The following is a 24,628-nucleotide window of genomic DNA, read 5'->3' on the forward strand; positions in this document are numbered from 1 at the left end:
CTTCACCTGCTACGATACTGTGTGCATTTCATTTCTGTCAAGAGTATGTACAGTTAGGGTTCATTCGCCTCATTATTTTGTTACATCTACGTTACAGTTAACCAGTCTCTCTAGGAAATAATAAATAACCGCTTTAAAAAACAATTGCCGCGTGGCTTTCTGAGGATACACTTTCCATTTGAAAAACAAATTTTTTTTAACCCACCATTGTTATGAATTCTCTGGCTTTGGAAAATAGAATTTAGACTCCACCAACTCTCTTTCGTCTGTCGAGATTGATTTTACACAGCCTTCCATAAGGAGATTAGAAAGCAAAAGGCTGCAAAATGGACACTGTCTAATGCTTTGCTTCCTTAGTCCTGCGGAATGTCAAACCAGAAGAACAAATGTTAAATCTCCTCCAGTATGTATACCTGGACACTTTTTCTATGACCTTTCCTATAGACCTTCCAGTTAACTACTTCCATTTTCTTTTTAAAAACCATTAAAAAATCCCCCTCACTTCCAAAGCGAAGTCTTTCCAAATCAGACTTTATAAAAGCTCTGAATTCGCCATTTTTATGTACAGGAAGTCCTTCGTGCTGTAAGAGCTAAGCATACAGCCCTGTCACTGTAGAAGACAAATAGGAAAGGTCTGGAGAGGGAGATTCACAGCCCTCCCCCATCCTCTCCACCCCACCTCAGAGCACATTTTATATTTCCAAAAGGTCCTAGGAGGAGCCCCTTAGTGATAGAAAAGGGTGGATCGACATTTAGGGAGGGCAGGCAGAAAAGATTCTGGCAATCGACATCATTTACCACTCACCTCTGCTACCTCAGGAGATCCTAAGAACAGCACAGTAGTGAACTCATCCTTAAATAATATACTAAAATAAAGAGGGGACAAGGTACCCTCTTTTCCTCTGCTATTCATGTTTCTGCCACCATTCCTTTTCTCTTCCCAGAAAACTAGAGCTAGATTTTGCTCATTTACATGTTTCAGCCACTGAGAAGCCTGAGCTAGCAAGTGAAGGTTTAAGTGGGTATTTCCTTTGTGCTAATGAACTAAACAATTTAAATTTCAGTTCTCCTTTGAGACAGGTTCCAAAGTAGTTACGGGGGTGGGGGGGGGGATGGGGAGGGTCTTCTGTTCTGTTCTCCATCTTCCTTGTCCTCCTTAATGTTTGGTTCTGAAGGTTTTATATTGTGGTTTCCAAAACACAAACGAAAACCTAAAGGATCAACATAAATAAAATAAAATTTTATTTTTAATAAAAAAATTAATGTTTCTAGTAAGGAAAAGATAGTATGTCATTCCTTTAGCAGTACAAACAATCTTTTATCCAAAAGAATACATTGGGCTTTATTGTGTCATTTGTCTGAATACAGACTCAGTGGAATATCTGAATGATACCCTGCTCTGAACTCCAAGTTGAAAGTAAGTTTTTATTATACTTGAGGGAAACAATGGGTTCAGCTGCTTATTGCAAGGAGCAATTGCCAAGGGAGAGTTAAACTCAATTACTGTAACCATACTGAATAAAAAATACTGCCAAGAACAAAAATACGCCTGGGTAAAGACAGCCACTGAATAAAAAAAAAATCGACATAAAGCGTATCAAATATTTATTTATCTGGGCAACAAAGGACTATGATACATTGACAGGCATGGAAACTACGCCAGCACAACTCAATACAATACAACTAGAACTGCTTCCAAAATGGCCAGTGAAAATACAGAATACCAGGTGGTCCCAAATGTTTGAAGTTCTTTGAACAAAAAGAGAGCAAGAGAGAGAGAGAAATGGGGGGGGGGTGGAATCCCTTACCCTTGGTTTAAAGACAATACTCATTTATTGCTCAAATGATGCTTTCAAGGGAGGGCAGTGGAATAAAATAAACTTTTTTTCTCCCCACAATACATAGAAGGGTTATCAAACCACTCGAGTTCAAAAATCTCTCCAGGGTCCAATATCACTTTTTTCTTTCAGTTCAATGAAAAGCTAAATGTAATACTAATTATATATAAAATTTCATTTTACTTTTTTTTTTTATTCGTTCAGCTGTTCCATTGTCATCTTTAACATGCTACAACAGGGCTAAATTCATGAATCCCAGAGGGGAAAAAAAAATTCCCCAAACCTTGAATTTCTAAATAAGTACCATGAACCACATGAAGAACTAATAGGGAAGATTCAAAACCCACTAAACAAGAGGTAAACGAGATCACCAGATAAATAAAAAAAAAAAAAGAGGCTTAAAACAGACTCACCATATTTACAATTCCCATTAAATTACACATAAATAAATATATACAGAGACGTGAACACTGATTCCCTTATATAACTGTGAATCGTGTTGCCAGAGAAAGTTCAAGTTGGTCGCTTTACCTTGAAGAGGAAAAACTTCTACAACTGAAGACATGACATGGAACTTCCTGTATTTGCGTTCAAGTTTATTCACAATACTGATAAAAATGTCATTTTCCTTTTTGCCTTTTTTTTAAGTATGGCTACCATCTGAACTGACGTATGTAAGGGAAGGTGGTGATCCAGTCCCATGAAGCTCATATAATTTTTTTTTAAATTTTATGTTATTTTTTATTTTTATTTATTTTTTTTTTTTAGAAAAAAACGTTTTTAACTTTTTTGTGGTGGTGGTCGTTGTTGAGTTGTCGGTTTTTTGTTTTTTTTTGTTTTGTTTTGTTTTGTTTTGTTTTGTTTTTTTAAAAAAAAATGGTTCACAAACTTGGACAGAACTTTTCTTTGCTGGCTTCACGGCCTGTTCTGTTCTCTTAGGCTCCACAGGAGGGCAAAGGGGAGTTGGTGCCGACGGCGGACGTCGAGGCAGGCGGCTGGGTCAGCACGGGCTGTCCCGCTGGCGGTAGAGCGTCCCCCAGACGCTGGGGGACCGAAGGTGGCGGCGGCGGCGGCGGCAGCAGCGGCAGCAGTAGCAGCAGTGGGGGTGTGCTGGTCCCGGAGCTGTCACCTGCCCGCGGTGGGGGGTGGGCCGGAGACGGGGTGGGTGGGCTCGCCGGGCGGGCGAGGCGGGCGAGGCGGGCGAGGCGGGCGAGGCAGGGCGGGAGGACAGCCTCACTTTCTGTGTTTCTCCTCTTTGTCACTGCTTTTGGCGCTGTTGTCCGTGTGGCTGTTGGGGTTGTTGCTGAGGTACATTTTGTCCATGGCCTTGAGGGCCTCCGTGAGATAGTTCTGCAGGGCCGTGACCGCGGCGCACACCGCTGGGCTGCCGAAGCCGTGGGAGATGAGGTTGAAGTGGGTCAAGCAGCTCTGGATGCCGGGCTCCAGGATGGGGTTGGGCCTCGAGTTCCCCAGGGGAGATCGGTCCTGAGCCAGCAGGTCAGTGAACTCTTTGCATATCTGTCTGCAGCACAAGTGAAGCAGAGAGAGAGAGGGGGTGGGGTGGGGAGGGAGGGAGAGAGAGAGAGAGAGAGTTGAGGCTCCCCTGTGGGCAGCGCCAGCAGCAAAGAGAAAACCTTCTCCCTGCTTTAACCTCCACCGGAATCCAGGGAACCCTGACCTGACCCAAGGCGCCAGACACACACCTGGGGGGTGGCCACAGGTTGGAAGACCCAGTCACCCCTCTGTGTCCACTGAAACATGGCCCTTCCTACCTTCACAAAGGTCTCTCTCCCTTTCACCCCTCAGCTACCCCTGACTGCTGGCCCCCTCCTTTCTCACTCACACCAAACACCCCTGACACAGAAAAACATTGCAGACGTTTAGAAGAGAAATGGAGGAGGAGGAGAGGGATGACAAGTCAGAAACACAAGCATCTCCCCAACAGCCAATAGCACGCAGCCATGAGCTGTCCTGTTGAAAATATGAGAGACCCGCTTCCTGCTCTGTTCTAGAGAGACCTCAGTTGGCAGGATGGAATCTCCTCTCATTCACCTTCAGATCCGGCTGGATGCACAGAGAAAGGCAAACTTTTCCTGGGATTATTTTGCCTTTAAGAAAAGGCACAAAAAACCTGTTAAATGGGGACAATTCAGACTAATATCAAGAGAGAGCTCAGAGAGACAGACAGACAGCACGCTGGAGGGGGCAGGGGTGGGGGGAGAGAATCTCAAGCAGGCTCCATGCCCCAGCCTGAGGTAGGGCTCAATCTCAAGACCCTGAAATCGTGACCTGAGCTGAAATCCAGAGTGGGACGCTTAACCAACTGAGCCACCAGGCACCCCTCATACTGATTTTTGGTAAGAAGGAGACGCTTCAATTTCAATTTCCCATTTCAACACACCGGTAAAAAATCGCCAGGTAAATTGTGAATATGGGTGTGCTTAGGAAGCTAAGGGAAGAGGAAAAGTTGAAATCTCAGAAAGGGTCTTGAAAAGTCAGGCATACAGACAGAGGCGGCCTATGAATCTGGGAAGCAAGGACTAGCTGGGGCCTTCCTGGGGCAGCAGCAGCCTGGAGGGGGTGGGGTGTTGGTATGAGGCCGGTAGGGAGGAGGGAGAATGGGGGAGCATTGGCAGGCTGCCTTCTCCAAGGCCAGCTGATGTCTCCAGGCCAGAAACTGTCCTGCCTGAGGCCTCAGCCTCTGCCCTCTGGTTCCAAGCCCTCCTGTGACATCGACTTTGATAATTAAGGGCTTCCAAACAAGCCTTTTAATTTCCAGAAAACATATCAAAACAGTCATTTTCTTTTCACACACCACCTGGAGAAGCCTATTCAGCCCAAGCACTGATGGGAATATAACTTGGGCCATTTTGAAACCTATTTGACATCTCGCCTGTAGGCTAAAACTTGTGGGCTGTGTGTGTGTGTGGGTGTGTGTGTGTGTGTGTGAAAGAGAGAGAGAGCCTTTCCAGGAGGGAGGTGAAAGGAAGGCAAGAAACGGGATAAGGGATTAAGGTTGAAACTAGGACAACTCCTGGCTTGCACATTTTGCAGGCCACTGTTTAATCCTTGCCCTTGGAGAACATATTGATAGGAGACAAAAACTGATACAGGAAAGCCTGTTACCCATTTACAGACTCGATCCTGGTCTTTCTAAAACAACTTAGTCACCAATCCACACTCAGCTTCCATCAAATCCCTATGATACTCCACCCCCATACACACCAATTTTTTTTCTAACTGAGAAAAGAGGATAAAGAATAGAAACACACCAAGAACCCCACCTATACTTCCCCTTCAAGGCAGAGTATGGATTCCAAGACTGTGTTGTTAACTTCAATTATTTACGACAACAAGGCTGATTAACACGAGACGAAGAGAGGAGAAAAGTGCGACCAGAAACAATTTTCATTTTTGTTTCTCTTGACAATAAGACGCGGAGACCCCGGAGAGGTAAGGTAAACGCCTTACTTTGTAGCCAGCAGCATGTTTTTTCTTGTCACTTGCTCATTGGGATCGGAATGTTGTCGGTTGAGAAATTCAGCTACTGCTTTGGCAGGAAATTCGGTTTCGCACACGTACCCGAAGTCCCTGGCTAGGTGGACCGCTTCTCCTGGCAGGAGGTGAGAGGGGAGGGGAGCACAAGAGAATGAAAAGAGTTGAGGTCAGATTTGCCTCCCAACACTCTTATTTTCTTAATCAAGATGTTGAAGAAAACACAAACTACTTGTTTTCTTGTTTCAGGCATTTTATTTCCTCTGTGGGATCTGGAAGATGAATTTATCAGGAAAAATGGCCACTTGTCCTAGAAGCCCAAGAGGATTTGAAAATGTAAATCCCATCCCCCACCCTGATGACATTTTCCCAACTTCTCTTTTAAAATGTTCCTTGTATTCCAACCTCACACCTATCAACACATTCATAAATGATATTCATAATTACTCGTTGAGCTTTTCTGCAAGGGGAACAACTAAAGGTTTACATTTTAACTTGATCGCATATAATTATCTGTTCATCCAAACCGATTAACCAAGAGGATTTGAGGGTCACTCCACCGAGTCTGTCTGTGTTGTTGATTTTCGAATCTTTGGTTTTAATTTCCTGAACCAGTTGGTTTTTACTGCAGGGCTTCCTGCCATTAGCTCCAGCTCCGGAAGAACGCATGCGCCAATTAGAGCATCAAAGCCCTCTCTGCAGAGCTTGTTTCCATAAAATGGAGCGGATCACAAACAATAACAGTTCTCCAGAAACTGCCTCCCTGCTACAGGACTCAACCCCCAAGCTCATGCACACTCTCACACTACACCCAAAGCCACTACGACCATTTCCTTTGCGCGTAATTCTTCTGGGGTATGGACAGTGGGTTCTGCATGTACTCATGTTATTTTTAAGGCAAAGCTACTGCAGTTGAGTTCCTGGCCCTGAAGAACTGCTTACTGTTTAACAATTACATTATCATCTTTAACGCCACTCCGCCACTCGCAAATGCCTCCTAGGATTCCTCCTCCAGTTTGTGGTTTTAAATTTTATTTTAGTTCTTTATAAAGCTGGAACTCAAATTCCATTGTGATGTATCTCCTCAAACGGAAGATGTAAAGAGGACAAAATGCCTTCTTTAAATATAAATGGTAGTTTTGGTATCTACCTGTCACTTAAGTGTCTTTTTTCCTATTGGCATGAGACATTTCCAACACAACACAAAGGAAAATTCAAGACAGCTTATACATTTATTCCAACACATCTAAATTTAAGGCCATTTAGTATCAGAAAAACTTAACAGGAATCCAGAGGAAGCAGGAATGTGAGTGGATTCTGATGACAGTGTACCCAGAGCATGGAGTGAGAACAGGGGTAGCTTTTGTTTTGAAGGGCTTGGAAGCTTTGTGTGTGTGTGTGTGTGTGTGTGTGTCTATGTGTGTGTGTGTGTGTGTGTCTGTGTGTGTTAAAAACTGCCATGAGAAACTTTTTGCAATGCTTATATTTCTTTTTTCCTTCCTAGCCCAACAACTCAAAATCTAAAATTGCTCACTTCTCTTCCCCTCCACTAGAGAAGCACAATTAAATAAGAGATAAGGGAGCATATGTTTGGAAAACAAAAACCTAAAAGGGCATATAAACCTGAGCTTTCAGGACGGTCTTAAATCAGGATGCAGGTCAAAGATTCCCAAATTAATTCAGGAAGTAATGGTCACGCATTTCTCAAACGCAGATGTCAGAATAGCTTAAGTGATTTACTGCTGAGCTCTGTGAAGGAGACAGGAACTTGGAGAATATGCAGTTCTTAAATTTTCACTTTGTTTAGGTCTGAATTGGGCTCAGGGAGGTGGAATTTTGTGGCAAAGTGGAAGAAGAAAGGAGGACAGGAATAAGTGCAAATAGTTTTTTGACATGCCAGGATTCTGTTCCCTTCCAGCTATATTCTCCAGAAAAAAAAGGAAACTGCCCAATTGACACAAAATACAACCAAACATCTGGCCACTGAGTATTATCCATTTTCCCAGAAGACAGTTCCCTTCTTGTTAGCAAGTGGACTCGCTTACCCTCCACTAGTGACGTGAGCAGGGTGACATTGGCAGCTTTACGTCTCCCTGCTGGCAGATTTAATCCTATTTTGTCCAGTTTTTCTCTTAAAGATCTTCCTCCATTTTTAGACTTCGCCCTGTTCACAAATATATGCAAGAAAGGGATTTAGAAAACATTGGGTTGCTCTGAGTCACATTATATTCACTTTGACAACTTCCTAACATGTGCTTTTTAAAATTAAGAATCATGGCCCCGAGATACTTAAGGGAGGGAAGCCTAGGAAGGAATGGTACGGAAAGATCATAGGAGACAAATGCTAAACTGTAAAGCACCCCCTGTGTTCAGTTATTCTTGCAGCCATGGTGGCAGGTTGGAAGGTTTTGATTTCCCAGCTCTCTAAAGAAGAACCACAAACAAACAAACACAGTTCTCATCTCTAGGGTTTGAGGTACTTTTGAGTTCAACTGATTACTGTATATTTTCCCTGTTGTTACAATCACACAAATCCCAATGGGGTCTTTAAATTGTCTTTGCAAGAACCACTGTTAGGTTGTTCAGAGTAACCGAAGTTATCATCACTCTCACGTTTCTTGCTCTGGCTTTAGCCCCAATGGGAAATTCATTTTACCAACTGTTTACATGCCATGTCACTGGCCTAACTGGAAATGTCAAAAGTGGATATCAGCCTTTAAAAATTTCACTGATTTCGGAGACAATGGAGGTGGTTCTAAATAGATGTCTAAATAGACTCCCATAATCAGAAAGTGGTTAAGATAAATTGTTTAAATAAAACAGCAAATTAATTAATTTCAGATTTTATTCCCTACTCAAGTGCTCTTTAATTGTGTGGATTAGATTATACTCCCCTAGGTAAACAGTCTCCAATATTGGGGATGGGGGAAGGGGAGGAAAAAGCAGAGGGCGGATTCAGATCTGTCAGAGATTACAAAGGGAAGCAAAATAACTGTGAGTGGGGAAGAGAAGATTACAAAAGCTGATGTTTAAAACCTTCCAAAAATGGTTTTATAGGCTTTGTGTGGGATATGCCCATCGGAGCGGGACTATGGGTCCATAGATCCATAAATGAATAAACGTCAAACAGTGAAGTTCTTGGTCTACTGTCTTATTAAAACAAAAAAAGAAGAAAAAGAAAAAGAAGATGAAGAAGAAGAAATGAAAAGATCTGGGAAAGTTCAACCCAACACCCACCACTCACAAAGTTGGGTGGAACCCTAGGAGACCAAAGCCCAAGGGAGGGAGAAACCTGCCTAGAGGGAAGGTGCTTCACCTAGCAGACCCTTATCAAACCTTATCTACGAAATGAAACATTCCGACCTCACAGCGCTGAGACGTGTATCCCTGGCCACGTATGTAACATGCACTCGTGGGTAAAGACTGCACTTAATGCACGTCAACGTGTCTTGCGTGCTGCCTGGAGCACGTAGCGGCAGCAGCACCTAGGAACCACTAATGCGAGCGCCTTAGGTACAGAAGAGTAGCCGTCTGGCCAAAGGTGACGGTGACGGGAAGGTGGGGGAGGGCGACGGACTCAAGAGAAAGCCAATGTCTTCTACTTAAAACCCTATTCAAGGGACCGTGGGTTACCGTCGGAGACCCTACACGGAGGTAAGGCAAAGTAAGGCGCCTGACAAGTTTTCCAGGGCTTGCAAGGTGTGCGCGAGTAGGGAAAGGCGGCTGCACGGCGCCCCGCCGCTGCAGCAGCCGGGACTGAACCCGCGATGCAGAGAGCTGCGCGTGCGCGCGGGGAGTTGGGTTGGGGGCGGAGGGCCCGGGGTGCGCGCTGCGGCGGCGGACCCGGGCGCGCGCCAGAAGCCCGAGCGCGCGGGAAGGCTGCCGAGAGCGCAGGCGCGCGCCGCCTCATCACGCCCCCAGCTCCCACCCACCTGGTTTTACGCCCTACTCCCCGCCCCTTTCTTTTCCCGCGAAGGGAGGGCCGTGGCGCGAGGCCCGTTTGCGTCGCCGCCCACGCGCAGGCGCAATGTGTCCCCAGGCCGCGGGGCGGGGCGGGCAGGGCGGCGCCGGGCCTCACCTCCGCAGCACTCCGCCCAGCAACGAAGCGTTGAGACACTCCGGCGGTGAGAGGCGCCGCTGTACTTCCGCCACCGTGACCTTGTACTTCGAGGTGGAGCTGAGGAGCGAGAGACGACCCGGAACTGAACAGAAGACTTCGTTGGGGTTCACTACGCCGCCGAAGAGGTTGTCCTTGTTTATGGGGATGGCGGAGACGGCGTTGCTGTTGGACTTGGACAGGGACACGGGGCCTGCGGAGACAGACGGGGAAGCTGCGTGTGGGCGCTGGGGGTCCCTCCCAAGTCCTGCCCGACCCCGGCCCTCGCCCCGGCTTGCGCCGCAACCCCCACTTTCCTTCCAGCCCTGAAAAATCCTGTGGCTTCTTTCCCCCACCTTCTGTCCTATTCCCTGCTGTATTCTTGTCCTGGAGATCGAGCTTCAGCCCTCGGCGCACCTCGCCCAGCGGCCGGGAGGCGCCCCCACTTTGCCCCACCAGCCAGGCCTATGCTTCTGCCTGGACCCTTCCCTGTTAGCAGTCAGGGTGCTGTCTAGAGATGGTGGTGAAATTGTGACCCTCTGGGCTCTCATCCGAGGAGAGGTCCTGGAGTACGGGGGTTTAGGGTGTAGGGGAGGGGATTACATTTGCACACCGAGAGCAAGCTATGTGTACTTTGGAGTTTTTGTGGGGTGGGGGATTTAGTGTTGAGGAGAAATTGCCCTCAAGACCTTTAATAAAGATCAGCAGAGAGTTCAGATGGCTGAAGCGGCCTGCAAGTGAACATTTCAGTTAAGGCACCAAGCTCGGAGGTGGTGGATTCTCTTGTCACACACCACATGTGCCCCATCCGTTTGATAAATAGGCCCTTTCCTACGTTTAGTTTCGAAAAGGACCCGAGTTTTGGAAATCCATTCCACAGCACCATTTTGAACTGGGAGAGAAAAAGGATAAACAGGCCTACCACAGACACTAGCAATATGCCCTTTTGTTGAGCCAACAGTTAATACCCTTGTCTGCTGAAGTGTCTTCATTGGCAAGGGGAGAGGATATATTCTTATTAGTTAAAAATCATAAGCTCTTCATTGTCGGCCCCACCATAATTGGAAAAAAAATTCAAAGCCAGGAAAAAGTGTAGTACCATGTTACATTTCTCTACACCAATATAATTCAGATGTATTCACAACCATTTAAGTACTGGATGCATTTGTGTTTTAAAATTCCACAAGGAGACATATATAATAATATGCATACATTCTCCTCAGTACTCCTCCCTCCTTAATGGGGATATTCTAGACGTATGGGGAGGTGGGGGGCTCTAGGTTTTGGATAGATCACTTGTGACATTAATAGCTCTGGGGAGGCTAATAGAGACAATAGGAGTTAAACGAACTCTTGAGAGATTACTAATAAAAGAGCCAATTATCATGTCGACTTGGAAAGAGCATCTCTTAAGATTTATCCCTTGCACATCTAATTTGATGTGACGAAGACTTCACAGATGCAAAAATGAAACTTTAAACTAGCTAACAATATACTGATTGGAGTTAGAAATGAGAACAGTTTTATATAGCCTCGTCCTCTGGTGGTGCCTAGAATCCTGTAACATTGCTACCATAACAACAACAAAAAAAGCTGCTGTGAATAGCATTTAATCCAGTAAACTTTATTTCTACTCACTAAACACAATACAAATTACAAATCCATCCAAATCACTTGACACTTTTAAAAAACAATTTCTCCTCTGAACAATTATGCTAATAATCCTGACATCTTCAAGATGCTAATTTTAACCAAAAGCCAAATTTTTGTTAACCTAATTCACAAAGTTTAAAAACCCTTAAACAGCTAATGAGAAATTAAATTGAAGAACATGAAAGTTTTTTTCTTCCTCTGCTAAGGAGTGTTACAAAAGACACAATTGCTCTGGTATTAATGTTGAATTATTTGCACTATTTTAGCATTACACACTTCTTAATACTCATGGCCACTCACACAACGGATTAACTAAACTATTAAACCATTTCAAAATTGAAATGCTACTTCCAAATCAGTTCAACTATTACACATTTCATGTGTTTGTCTAGCTATCATTAAACTAAATTAAATGGTCAAATCATGAACAAAGCTAGCCTGTTGCCATTACTAACATACTGAAAGCCGATCATTTAAGCATTGCTGTTCTATGCTATCTATTTGCTAATTCTGAGCCTTTAGGAAATCCTATTTGAAAAAAATAAATACAGCTCTGCGAGTTCTTTTAAATAGCACTCTGCCTGTAAGGACATGCCTGGAATGTAGAAGGAAATGGCTTACCTTTCTTAATTACAGTTTGATCTGGGATGTTAATACCAGGGTCTTCTACATGCTGCAACAAAAGGATACACATGGATGTAAGTGTATAATCAAAACAAAAGGAAATGAATATTCTGTGCAAGATGGGGGGAAGGGGAGGTGTAGAATCAAAATTTCCCCCTCCCGTATAGTGACATTTATATATAAACATCTCATCTTGGCTTATTGGAATTTGAGGCTTTGGAACTCAAGAGGTTTCACTGCACACCCACGGCCAATTTCTCCTCCCCCAGCAAATAATCCGTGTTTGAAGGAGGTGGGGGTGGGGAATAAAACTTTCTTTGGAAATTAAACCAAGTTTTGGAGCACCTAATCTTTCTCACAAAGTCAGTTCAACCTTTAAAAATGCACCTAGCATTAGTTTGGCGCCTCAGCGGCTTCGGACTTTAGCGGTTCCAGTGTTCAGGCAGCAAAAGCCAGGGAAACACAATAGAAATGACAGAGGCGGGAGTAACAGGGGAGTATTGTAAACATTTTAGGTAATATGATAAAAGGCAAAGGCATATACACACCTTCACTTATGGAAAACTAAAAATAATTTTTAAAGATTAATGCCTAAACTGGGTATCAGAAAGGAATATGAAAACGATTAAAGAAACAAAAACAAAAAGCTCTGAGGGTTTGTTTTTTTTTTTCTGTTGTCCAGCAGCGGGTTTGTTGGTGGTGGGTTTTTTTTTTTTTTTTTCCTTCTCTCTCTCTCTCTCTCTCTCTCTTTTTTTTTTTTTTTTACAGATGGATGGGTATACGTGTGTGCTGGAGTCAAAACGTGATTAGAAAGTAAAATGAAATCATGTTTTCTAATGCAGAAACTGACAGGCAATATAATGTCTGGCTGTGTTTACAAATTAGCACCAGGGCTGCTGAGATAGAAGATTTCGCAATCGTTACCAAACACAGGCATTACCATTTAAAAAACTATTACTTCCTTCTCTAGTCTTTGTCCAACAATAATACTGATTCAAACATTTTCCATTCTGTCTTGGATTTATGCTCCTGTTAATTGTGCCTGATCGCAATGATTCCGGGTGGATGGTACTAAGTTGCTTTATTACAGGTTTTATTATACTCAATGCTCTCATTTGTAACTTGCCTAAAGTGCTTCTGGATTTAAGTATAATTAAATTGAGAAATGTTCAGAAATGACTACTGCTGCAGTTCTTGTGTTTTAACTATATGGGGAAATATGATCCCTTTATGCATGCACCCTAAACCCATAAAGTAAATGTAGTGTGGCATAATACTTTTATTTGTGTTATTTCTAGACCTTGTCCATGCAGGGAAGACTGTTAAGTTTAAAACCCCACTGAGATATTAATGATTAAATAATTTTCACCATCAATTTGATTTTCTTAAATATTTAGCACTCATTCTTATTAAAGGTTAACTGTTGCAGCAATGGGAAAATTGAAAACAACCCTTTTCCTGACCCAAATTCCTTTGAAAGAATTTTTTTCTTAATAGGTGGGGGAGGGTGGGGAAGAGCAGCAACTGGGTTTCCCTGTGTTTATTTGATCTTTTGGTTAATTTCTCCTACTGACTAATTTCACCACAAAAAGTAACTATACAGGTGTTAAGAATTCACACCAGCCACTTTGGAATTTTTGCAAAGTAGACCAATTCTAAGTCATAGTAATTTCAAAAGGCTGCAGTGCATTTTGCAATTCAAATATGTCCAAAGAGCAGGCTAGAAAAAGGATTCAGAGACTCTTTGGGAAGGGGAACTAAAATGATCACAACTTCCAGGTTTGTTTTTTAATTGCTTTTTCTCAACTACTGCTCCTCTTATTTTACTTCCCAAGAAATTCACTGTTTAGTATTAGTTTCCAAAATCATTTATGAACACAGACATACACACAGTGCTTACTAAATCCCACAATGGATCAAATGCCTACTTTCCTGCTTTCCATGCAAGGCTGCTAAACATAACCAACAAATTTCAGTGATTAACTGGGCCAAATGAGAGCTGTAATAAATTTTGTATTTTCCTATGTAACTTAAATAATGTTTTAAATTCACCAAGCAAGCAGGTAAGTTCATCTGACCATTTTCTTTGCAATCTAATGCAGTAATCATTAAACTGTCAACGGACATATTGCTGCAATATTTGATGCACTAATTTGAAATAGCATTTTAGTAAAAATCACATCCAGATACATTTCCTCTCCAAAGAAAAGCAGCATTAACAGAGCCTTTACAGCTTTAATAAAATTATTGGCTCATTCTAATTCCATTTCAGGAAGGTTGAGGGGAAACCATAAATATGTAGAATTGAAACAGAGATGCTGGTTTAAATTTAATTTCAGAGAGTATTCTCAAATTATCAATAGCCTGGTTTACACTGTAAATAGTAAATGTGCTAATACCATGCTTATTCAGAAACCGTTTTAAACTGCATTTATTGATAACTGGATTAGAACTCAAATAATGTATTGCCCAATAGTCTCAAAACATTTAATTTAATATGGGGTGTAGCAGGTTCTGATAGGAGTTGGGAACCCAGCTAATGATTTATGAGGTCAGCACTTAGCACCCCTAGGAGGAGAAGAAGGCTGCATTTTAATGTCCCTCTGCTCTGATTTGCTACTTACTATTCTTTAATCAGAGTAGGCTCCTCACGTAACTTTTAGGTATCATTAGTGCTTATGAAATCCAGCAACAATTATTTTCTTAGTATGTCATTCACACTTTATTTTAAACTGCTAGGGTATTTAATGAGCTCTTTGGTTGAATTTAACATCTTTTTTCGGGACAGGGAGAAATCCCCCACGCCAGACTCAGCGGTGGAATTAGATCCTCTCCCAATCGAAACAGTTTACTGTCGTGGAGAGGGGCAGATATTGTTAATGGTGACATTCGTCTGATTTATATCTGTGTCGGTGGAAATGGTAATGTAGGCATTGTTTGAAGGAGCTCTAGGAACCATTGTTCTAGGGCTGTAACTCTCAACTACTTTTTTTTTTTTTTAATTCGGTCGTCTATGTGGGTTCTCAAAGTGTCCGCCCAAAAAATAAAATGAAATTTTGAAAAAGTAAATGCATTGAGAGAAAACGCGGGCCCACAGGCTGTGTGTCCCGATTATCTTCTCTGGGGGTGGGTGAGCATGGGCTGCATTCTCCCTCGCGCCGCTCGCGCGGCCTCTTACCGGGACGTCCTCGATGGCGTGAGGTAAGGAGTGGATCGGGAGGTCTCCGAGTCCTGAGCTAAGCCCGTGTGGGCCATGCAGGAGGTCTTCGTGCCGCCGGTAGTCCCTGCGAGGATCCAGGCCCGAAAGCTGGTGGGGCAGCCCCCGGTGCGTGTGCAGGAGCCCAGACTCCTGGCTCTGCCTTTGGCCGGGCCAGCCCGGGTGCTGCGGCTGCGGCTGGGCGTGCAGGGGGTTCAGGCTGTAGGGGTCGTTGACGTGGGAGTAAGGATCTTGCGACTGGGGGTAGATGGGCTGGTAGGGCGGGGGGAAGTAGGGGGGCTGGAAGTCGGCATTGGGGGTGTGGGACAGCGGCGGGGCGCTCGTGTAGGGAGATTGACCTACAGTGCCCAGCTGGGGCAACCGCGCCGTCCCGTTGCTGGTGCCGTCGTGGCGGTCCTAAGAGAGGGAGAGACAGAAGATGGGGGAAAGAAAAGAAATCAGGCGTCGGGTTACAGCTGTCCACTCTAAATCCACTCTGCAAGGCTGCGTGGGAAACCGCTCATTCCCGTCGGCAGGCCGCCGAAAGAAATGAGCTCTAAGTTGTTCATTTCGGAAAATACCCCAGAAGTGAAACGGGCTTTTCCAAAAACTTAGGGAATTAGATCGTGCAAATGTGGGGGGCATAAGAGGCTCTGTTTAGGCGTTTCTTTCAAAGGGGGGGGGATAGAAAAGGGCCTCCCAGAATACAGCCCGTTAAACTGCAGCGTGAAACCTCCCTTAAGCAAAATTAAAATTCCTGCTAAATATTAAACAGCAGAAGCGGCCTTTTCTTTTTTTTCCTCCCAGATTTGAACCTGCTTGCCATTGCGTTATTGTTTACCCTGTTCCATTTATTTGGAGGAACAAAAAATCATACACGTTCAAAGATTATTACCATTTCATGACTATTTAAATAGAAACATTTCGTAGAAGGGCTGTAACGAAAGCACACCTTTAAATTACCAGCTTAAAGAAGGTTTTAACTGCAGGATGGGGTTCTGTCTTTTCCGCTTCCTCGGTTAGGAGCCTTTTTCTCGACAGGGCCGATTTATGATACGGATGGGGAGAGGGGGGACGTCAAGTCAAGGTTTAAAATAGAAAGATTCAGCCTTATTGGGTTTAAAAGAGAGAGGTGCACCCCAGGGCGGAGGCTCCCGCCCCCTGCACCCCAGCCCCAAAGGGCAGAAGAAACGCCTGACTTTATGTTCCTCTATTGCAATTCGCTTGCTAAACAAGCGAACAGAGTTGATTTCAGGGAGTGAGAACCCTCGGAGGTTCAAACCCGGGCCCCGAGGGTAGGGGACACACCGGGCCGCGGTTTTTCCTGCAGATGGATTAAGCATCAAACGCTGAGAACATCTCGGAAACAAGTGAAGACGCAAGGAAATAAGGATGAACGTGGCGAGGAACACGCCTGGGGAAGTAGCAGAGAGGTAGGTCTGCGCGCCGGGAGAGGTCGAGCGGGGGCGGAGGGTAATGCATTCGATTTAAGAATGAAAAAAGCGAGAGAAAAGAGAAAAGAGAGAAATGCAAATGGAAAAGGGGTGCCCTGAAGGAAACCTGGGCGTGAAACCCGAGGTTGAGGAGAGCTCCGCAGCACCAGGTTTCCAGAAGAGAATTCCTAAGGAAACAGGGAAGGGGGTGGGGATGGGACTCACCATAGCTGAAAAACTGTGAACTAACATCTGCGAAGAGTCTGGGGTAACGAGTCAGGGTGGAAAAAAACAAGCAAGCCTGGAGAGCCCGGCTGCCCCGCCGCCCGAGCGCGCCCCACACAAAAGGCGCCGAGAGCCCCGCGCCACCCAGGACTCCAGTCACAGCGCAGACGCTCCCCCGAGCGCTGGAGCCCCGCTCTGGTCCATCCGAACTTGAACCACCGATTCAAGCGGCGCCTTCAGCTGGTCGAACCCACGGTCTCTATCCTGCCGTGATCGGTTATGATTCAAAGTTCCTTAAAAAATGAAAAACCCCAAAAAAGGAAAAAGAAAAAAGTGTGTGTGTGTGTCTGTATGTATGTGCGTGTTCCTTAATCCGTGTCTCCCCTCTTTTCTTAGCGGCGGCTTCGCTTGAGCTTCTAACAACCGCGCTGGGCAGCGTTCCTGGAGCCTCCTAATAGCAGATATTCATGACTATTAATATTACACGAATACTTAATAAGGGAAGAATGCCTGGAAATCGAGCGTGAAGCGGAGAGGCAACTCGCGCCGGAGCCGGCTCTCAATGCAGTCCATTGACGGGAGCCTCAGTGTAGCAAATCGGAGGTGGGGAGAGGGAGCGCGAGAGACAAAAAGCGGGCGAGAGAGGGAGCGGGCGAGCGCGCGGGGGGCCGCGGCGCCGCGTCTGGCGAATCACAGGGAAGGGGCAACATTTTAAAAGGTTGCAGGGCATGCAAAAGTGAAAGAGAAAGAGGGAGAGAGGGAAACCGAGGGAGAGCGCAGAGAGGGAGAATGTGTCTGCGTGCGTGTGTGAGAAAGAAAGTGTGGGTGAGAGAGAGGAGCCCAGAGTGGGGAGAGGGGAGGGAGGGAAGGAGGGTGAGCCCGGGAGGAGGAAGGGAGGGAAAGAGGGAGGGAGGGAGGGAAGGAGGGGGAGGGGGACGAGCCTGAGCGCACGGAGGGGGAGGCCGCGGGGGAGGGGGAGGGGGAGAGGAAGCGAGCGAGGACAATCAGACCTAAAAGGCTGGGGCAGACCTCGGGATACCGTGGGGGCCGCGCGTCGCGGGCAGGAGCTGCTGGGGACCGCGTCCGGGCATTCATCGGGCTTTCAGCGCGGGAGGTGCTCCCCGGCCCTCTCCGGCCGCGGGCTCCTCCGCTCCGCAGCCGGGCTTGGGACTCGGGATTCAGCTGCCCGCTGCTGCGCCGCTCCTCCATGGCCCGGCGCCCTGCCCGGGACCGGCCCGCCTGCCCGCTCCACCGGCCCTCGCCTCGGCCGCCGCTCAAGCTTCCCTTGGACAGCCCGGGCCGTTCGCTCTGCAGCAGCTGCCGCCCTGCCCTCAGCTCTCCCAGGCAGGGGCTCGGGGAGGGGGAGCCGGGACGCGGTCCGGGGCGCGCAGAGACGCTAGGCGGCCCAGCCCGGGCGCCGCTGGCACGGGCTCCGGGATCCCGGCGCAAACCTGTCCGACTGGCTGGGCCACTCCCGCCCGACGCCCCCCCTCCGCCCCGGATGACAGGGCTCGCTCTCTCCCAGCGCGGCAAGGCTGCCGCTGCTGCCAGTCCGCCCGCTGGGTTGTCAGAACAAGCGGCACCTCGCCTCCTGCGTGTCCCTGCAGAGCCCCGACATAATTAGACAGCCCTGAGCCAGCTCGGAAGCCCGAAATCCCTGCTTCGGCGCTCGTCCACCGCAAAGTTGTTGAAACAACCCTCACTGTGTTTTCCCTCTCTCTGCCTTACTTACACACACATTCACACGCGCCCCCACAGGGTCCCTCAAGTTCTTCGCCTCCCACCTAAGTCTCATAGGCACCCCGCGCCGCGCAGAGGTTCGGACCCCGCCCGCCGAGGGCTTGGCGCCGGGAGCTGGGTTTCGGCCTCCGCAATGGTGAAATGCCCGAGCTTCGGGCCACAGCCCTGGCGGGGACAATTCACCCTCGGAGACTGAAGAGAAGAGCTCACTGGGACCAGTTCGCAGAGCACCCCCCCGCCCTGTCCCCCGCCAATGGCCTGAAAACAAAGCGGCTGGTGTGCCCTGGGGTCTCTGCGTCCCGCACCGCGCACAGCAGGAGCCCCCAGAGAAGCGCCCGTCCCCGTGGGATGTCACCCGGTACCCCATGGGGTGAGGGGAGGGCGAAGAGGAAGAGCCCGGGAAAGGAGAAAGATTTAAAATAGTCGACGGAGAGGAGAGGGGGAAGGGAACCGGTGACACATCGTTCACACAAACCCGGGTTCTGATTTCAAGTGAAGACAAGACCCACGCTGCTGCGCCTGCACAGACCTCTGCTCCAGACATTTCCAGCTCCAAATGCCAAAGAGAAAGAAAAGAACAGAAAAGGGGGGGGGTGGAAAACCAAAAGCCGGGACTACCACCTATTTAGGTAATCATCTGCCCCGGGCCCCCTCCCCCTCCTGTGACTCCTCCGCTTATTTCAGCAGGAGTTGTGAAGGAGTTCGGGGCCGCGGCAGCCAGGCCGGTTCCCAGCGCCTCCCGCGGGCGGGCCAGTAGTGCTGGGGCTTCCCCGGCTACCCGGAGAAGCCGAGCTCCGGAGACCCCGGGTTTTAAAGTAGGCTCCAACGAGGCGCGCTCCATCGGCGCCGCGGGCTCCGCGCACCCGTGGTCGTGTGCAGCCCCGCCAGGATTCCCACGGTCACGCAGCCGACTACGGGGCGGCTGCAGGGACGGTAGCTTGAGGACCCGGCGACTAGGCGGCTCCACGCGGTGCAGCCCTCCCACCTCCACCCCAGGGATGCTCTCAGAGTATCCCTCAGAGGGAGAAGCTGCTTAGAACTTCTTCAATAACATAGATACCTGGAGCGAGCCCCGCAGCAATTTGGGAGAGGGGTGTTTCCAGACTGAACCCGATAACTGGGAGGCGCAACACAGCTCAGATCAAGTGTGCGGGCTCCTCCAAACAGAAAAGAGCCTTCCTTTTTAGAAAGAGGGAGGGGGAAAATAGGAAGGAAGGAAAAAATGAATAAATAAAAGAAGGAATATTAAAGATCGGAGAGGAAGGAGGGAGATGGGTTTTCTCTTTCCTTTCTCTTCCTGGTGTCTCGGGCCCCCAGAATCTCGCTGGAGAGACACGCAGGGTGCACAGACGCGTGCCCAATTGCCAACAACTGCTTCAAAAACCCATGCTCGCCTCTTCGCTCCACTCTTAGCCAGACCCAAAACTGGCCAGAAAAAAAAGGGGGGAAAGTGGGACACGAGGTTCGAAGGAGGGAAATGAAAGAAGACAGCGTCCACATCCTTCCTCTCCAGTTTCTCCCTTGCGTTCTTCGGGCGAATTGGAGAGGCGGGCACTGCGATGGGGAAAGTTTGTCCCACCCGCATTTCGCAGCTGGCTGTGAGGAGAGGAGGAGGAGCGGGAAGGTAGAGCTCCGAGCCTGCGGCCGCAAGGACAACCAGCGCCGCGCTTACCTCGCAGTCCTCGTACTTGATATTATCCGTCAGTTTCCAAAGCATTTTCATGGATCGGAGTGAACGGATTTGCCCCCTTCTCCGCCTCGCACCCAAGTGGAGCTACTCTCTGGGTAAGCGCAAAGTGTCGGCTGCCGGCGGTGAGCGCAGGAGGAGGAGGAGGAGGGCGAGGAGGAGGAGGAGGAGGGCGAGGAGGAGGAGGAGGAGGGCAAAAAGGAGGAGGAGGAGGACGAGGAGGAGGAGGGTGAGGAGGAGGAGGCGAGAAGGGAAAGAGCTCCCGTGTGCGCTCGGAGATCTCCCTCTAATGGTAGAAACTTTTCCCTTTTCCAGCTCTTTACCAACAGCCTAATCGCCTCATTAGCATATCAACAATAGTCCAATTGCTCGCCAGCACCGCAATCTGCGGCCGGCCGCTCCGACCCAGGTATAAAGGCCTCTTCGAGCCGCGAACCTACTCCTAGAGCGCACGCCTGCCTGTGAGCCCAGGAAATCTCCCCTGAGACCAGCCGCTCGCCCCGGCCCCAGCCACCCCCAGTCCCCGCCGCCGCGCCATTCCACCCCTCTCCTCTTCCTCTCCGTCTCCTCCTCCAGGGAGATGCCCTCCGCAAAAACCCGGCACTGTTCAGGGTCCAAGCGGCTGCGCCTGGGGCCCGGCTTTCAGCACCTCTCCCTCACCCCTGCCAGCGCTAACAGCGCTGTCCTTTCGGCCCCGTCCAATTTTATTAGAAATTATTATCCCTTTCGCAATTAAATATAATCATCAAACCAAGACCGGCAAAGTCACTCCAGGATTTTTGCCCAACAAGAGATCGCCTCCGCTCGCGGCAGCCACCACCTCGGGCCGCAGCGCCTCGGGAGTTTTATTGGCTTTGCGCTCCCCCCCCCCCCCCCGCCAGGTTGAAGATTTTGCCAAACGGCTCCAGTCGCTCGGCTGGGGTTTGCGATCCTTTAATTGCCGCGTGTAAAATAAAAATTGTACCCTGAAGAGGTTAGTTGACAGCTCCAGGGGTTAAATGATTTTCCTCTCGTTTGTATGAAGCTAGGGCTGACTGATAATTCAACGTGGTGTTTGGGCGAAGGGTTTCCTAGGTGCGATGTGGACAAAATACAGAACTCCTATGGAGACTCACAGTCGCTCCTGGAGTTGTGCCGAAATACCGACATGTGTGCTCCGTGTCATGCATGCATCAAAATAAATCGCTGGGAACCAACTCTTCGCTGTGCTAATCTGCTCCAGTTTTCCCAAGATCCCCCTTTTTAATTAAAGCAGGGAGAGTTCCTTCATGATTTGGTGATGTTACTAAAGCAGGCGCGCTCGCGGCGCAGTGCCCGGCTGACGCGGAACCTGGAGGCCCCGGGGCCACCCCCTAGTCCAGGTTGGCCAGCCCAGGCTTTCCCGAAGCACACAGGGACCTGCTCGCCCCCCGGGGCTTTATATATACATTCTCTTCTGTTTTAGTGAATTGTTTTAAAGAAGAAATTAAAAAGAATGACGCGATGTGATCCTTCGAAATACAGAGTAATTAATTTCTCTGGCTGAGCTTCTCATTTGTCTTCCATAAAAAAGTTTTTGTGTGTCTTTCTCTCTCTTGAATACTGCAAACTCACCAACAGTAGGTCTGGCTCAGAGTTGCTCTAGGAACGACTTCTGGTTCCAACTAGGCCTGTTTCTTGCAAATCTTCAGGCCTCCCGGATCTCCATAGTGTGTCCTTGCAAAGGGGTAAAGGCTGTTGCAAATCCGTGCATTTCTTAACAGGTGGAAGGAAGGCAAGAGGAGAGAGGACCACCTCCTCCCACCCCCATCTGCAGAAAGGCAATTCTCCTTCCAGATGACCGCAGCAAATTCCCCCAAGCCAGGCAGAGTAGGCCAGAGGCCCTCCCAAAAGTTCGGGAAAAGACTGGAGAAGGACGGGGGATTTAGAGCATGAGGGACACCCTCCCCTAGGCACTGCCCTACGCTCCTTTTCCCCCACCCGAACACTAGGCACAGTTCTCCGGCTGAACACAGCCCGCGGTTAGGCACCATACTCCACCCGGAAAACAGTCAACTTCCAGTGCTCGCACCACGCACCCTGAGGGGCGGCCCCGGGGCCTGGGGCAGTGGCTTGAAGTTGCGAGAACGGCTGCCACGAGCATTCACACCTTCCCAGCAAGCAGCCGCAGAGCACGATCTGTAGGGCAAATCCTAGGCCTGAGAGCGTGGGATTTTTACACCCTCAGACGTCGACACTCTGCGCTTAAGGGAACTTCAAGTTTCGCTTTCTTTCAGTTTGTAGGCTGGGGAAGGCATTCAAGGCCCTTCATCTTCTCCACCCTCCACCCCCCTTGCTCACCCGCACCCTGCAGATTTCTGGCTCCACACCCGCCGGGGCTGCTAAACTGTTGTTGTATTCCCGCCGAGGGCGCCTTTGAGGTGCCGATTGCGGCCTGCGGGCTCTGCGCCACCGCCGGCATTCTGGGCGTTGAAGAAAGGCCCAGGCGAGCGCCCCAGTAGACCCTGGAGCCAGTGGAGCCGCGTTTGTGGGAACGTCATTACCACGACAAGTCTCTTCATTGCATGTCAATGCTCCGTCCCCACCAGCACCCCGGGACAGTAGCGCCAGGCCTGGGGATAGAGGTCGGGGGTCCAGGCCTGAAGTGGGGGCATGAAGAGGCCGTTGGAGGGAAAAATGAGTTATCAGTGTGAGACAGAGACACTGAGAGAAACAAAGAGACAGCAAGGGGCCTGAATGACTCTTTTCTCTGGTTGTCACCACGCAGTGGAACCCGAGGGCCCAACAGGCCAAGCCTGAAGGATCCAGCCCCTCCAGGCCCCAAATCCACGTGCCCCACCCAAGAGGCAGGCTTCCCACCACTTGCCAAACTGTGAGCCCGCAGGAGTTAGGCTCAGGGTTCCCTCCTTTCCCCTTTGGGCCATATTCTCACGCGTCTGAACCATAGGCCCTTTGGAGGCGCAGACCCAGGCGGGTCCTGAGCTACCGGTGCCTTCTCAGACCTGAGGAGCTCGGCTGTGAGGTCCACTAGGCTTGTGGAGAAAACTGCAGACACCTCAACCAAAGACCTCCCCCAGTCTACACCCTCCAGAGAAAAGAAGAAAAAAGGTCCCTGAGGCCCACCGGGGCAAGGGAGGTAAAGGTGTGGATTCCCAACATTTGTGTTTGGTGTGGGATCTGCATCCTTAACCCACAAAGGCAGTCTAACTTTGGGGTTGAAACTTCATTTTAGTGAGGTTTAATTGGGAAGAGAGGTATAAAAGAGCTCAGGGTTAATAAAAATAATAAATACAAGGAGAGAAAAACTGCAAGACAATTTCCTTTCCCCAACTCCAAAAAATATAGTAAAGACGGGACTTCTCTCAACTTTATTTCTAATGGCACAAATCTGAAACAAGAAAAAGAACTCGCCTCAGAAAAGGCAGAGCCTCGACTTCTCTCTGGAAGTTCCGGGCATTCAGTTCAAATTGCCCTGCAGGCTTTTAGGCACACAGAATCTCGCCCTAACCAGGCCTCCCTTGGCTGGGGGGTGGGGGGAGGGCCCCGAGGTTCCCATTATGAAATCGGCAACAGAGGAGAAACTGCTACCCTCACCAGCCTGGCCAGAGCTGCCCTGGTTTCCATAGGGGAAATGTCTGGAAGTTAGGAGAGAGCCGGAAGAGCGCTCCTCTGGCCGGGATGGGGTCAGGACTCAAGGAGGGCAGGATCAAAGGGCCCAGCTGGCCTTGTGGTACGCGAGGCCTAGCCTGGCCGAGTCTGGCCCACATCGGTTCCGGCAAATTTTGGACCTGCCTTATCTAACCCACCATTCACCCCTCATCCAGTCACTCCAGTCTATAGCCCAAGCCGCGAAAACTGGCTTCACGACTCGGACCGAGTGAGAGGCTCAACTTTGGGCAAACTCTTTTAAGTATTTCCCCCAAAGAACATTCTCGCGGGCGCGACTCCTCCATCCGGACCCCTTTCCATTCTCCACACCCACTAGGTCCCCCAAACTTGGAGACAGAAAGAGAGACAGGTGCACCAGAACCCCACCTCATGCGTAGCCCTGGGGTCTAGGGCAAGAACGAAGGCGTAAGGAGTAGTGAACCTTCCTTACCACGCACTGCAACCCCCGCCCCGCGCCCTTCCCCCTCCCGAATTAGTCATCCACCCTGGTTTCTACTGGGGAGGGGGCGTGAAAGGCCGCCACGCAAAGCACAAGTGACCCCCGGGGCCACTTGTGGAGCGTGCGCCGGACTTTCCTCAGCTCCGGGCCCGCCGGCAGCGCGTGTTTTTCCTGCCCTTTCTCTCCTGGGAACACTCCTGGGAGCTGCCAGGCGCGCCTCACTTACGACTCTCCTGCCCTGGGCCAAGGCTCTTCCTCTCCGCCTCCCCCCTCCCGGCCCCCTCCCCCGCTCCACCCCCGCCCACTTCAGCCCCAGCCAAGGCAAACCCCCGTACCTGCCAGTCCCCCATTTTGGCAAGTATGGACATCGCGGCTCGGCGCTCCTGGCGACGGGTCCCCGCCGGGCATGGGCTGTAGGGCTCGGCCGGGCCCGCTCCCTGGAATCGCTTAGGCAAATCCTCCTTTTTTACCTGCTCACCAACATCTCACCTGGTCATAAAGAGCTGGGTTGCTACCTGCCGACGCATGCGCGCTAGCCCAGGAATTCACTCCGC

The 24,628-nt window shown here is 49.0% G+C and overlaps 1 protein-coding gene across 5 annotated transcripts; it reads right to left on the reverse strand.

The window, feature by feature from the left end:
• Nucleotides 1-1,588: 1,588 nt before the first annotated feature.
• Nucleotides 1,589-24,628, reverse strand: TFAP2A (transcription factor AP-2 alpha). 5 transcript variants are annotated; one of them, XM_045811644.2, is made up of 7 exons: nt 24,410-24,628; nt 14,885-15,319; nt 11,704-11,755; nt 9,412-9,643; nt 7,379-7,497; nt 5,310-5,451; nt 1,589-3,360 (listed from the first exon to the last, which is right to left on the reverse strand). In XM_045811644.2, exons 1-7 carry the CDS (start codon nt 24,440-24,442, stop codon nt 3,072-3,074), a joined length of 1,302 nt encoding a protein of 433 aa, XP_045667600.1. In that variant the 5' UTR covers nt 24,443-24,628; the 3' UTR covers nt 1,589-3,071. The 5 variants fall into 5 exon arrangements, with proteins under 5 accessions (XP_045667600.1, XP_045667599.1, XP_087714104.1 ...); XM_045811643.2 differs by lacking the exon at nt 24,410-24,628 and adding an exon at nt 19,973-20,107; XM_087857978.1 differs by lacking the exon at nt 24,410-24,628 and adding an exon at nt 17,590-17,839.

Source organism: Ursus americanus, chromosome 32, assembly GCF_024610735.1.
Source record: "Ursus americanus isolate L20-20 chromosome 32, mUrsAme1.1.p, whole genome shotgun sequence".
Classification (NCBI taxonomy): Eukaryota; Metazoa; Chordata; class Mammalia; order Carnivora; family Ursidae; genus Ursus; species Ursus americanus.

Coding starts and splice junctions, on each gene's coding strand:
- TFAP2A (XM_087857978.1), bottom strand. CDS start 17,769: ATGGAGGAGCGGCGCAGCAGCGGGCAGCTGAATCCCGAGTCCCAAGCC. Junction 15,320..17,589: donor GGCCCCCACGGTATCCCGAG/GTCTGCCCCAGC, acceptor TCCCTCTCTTAG/GACCGCCACGACGGCACCAG. Junction 11,756..14,884: donor ACGCCATCGAGGACGTCCCG/GTAAGAGGCCGC, acceptor CTTTTGTTGCAG/CATGTAGAAGACCCTGGTAT.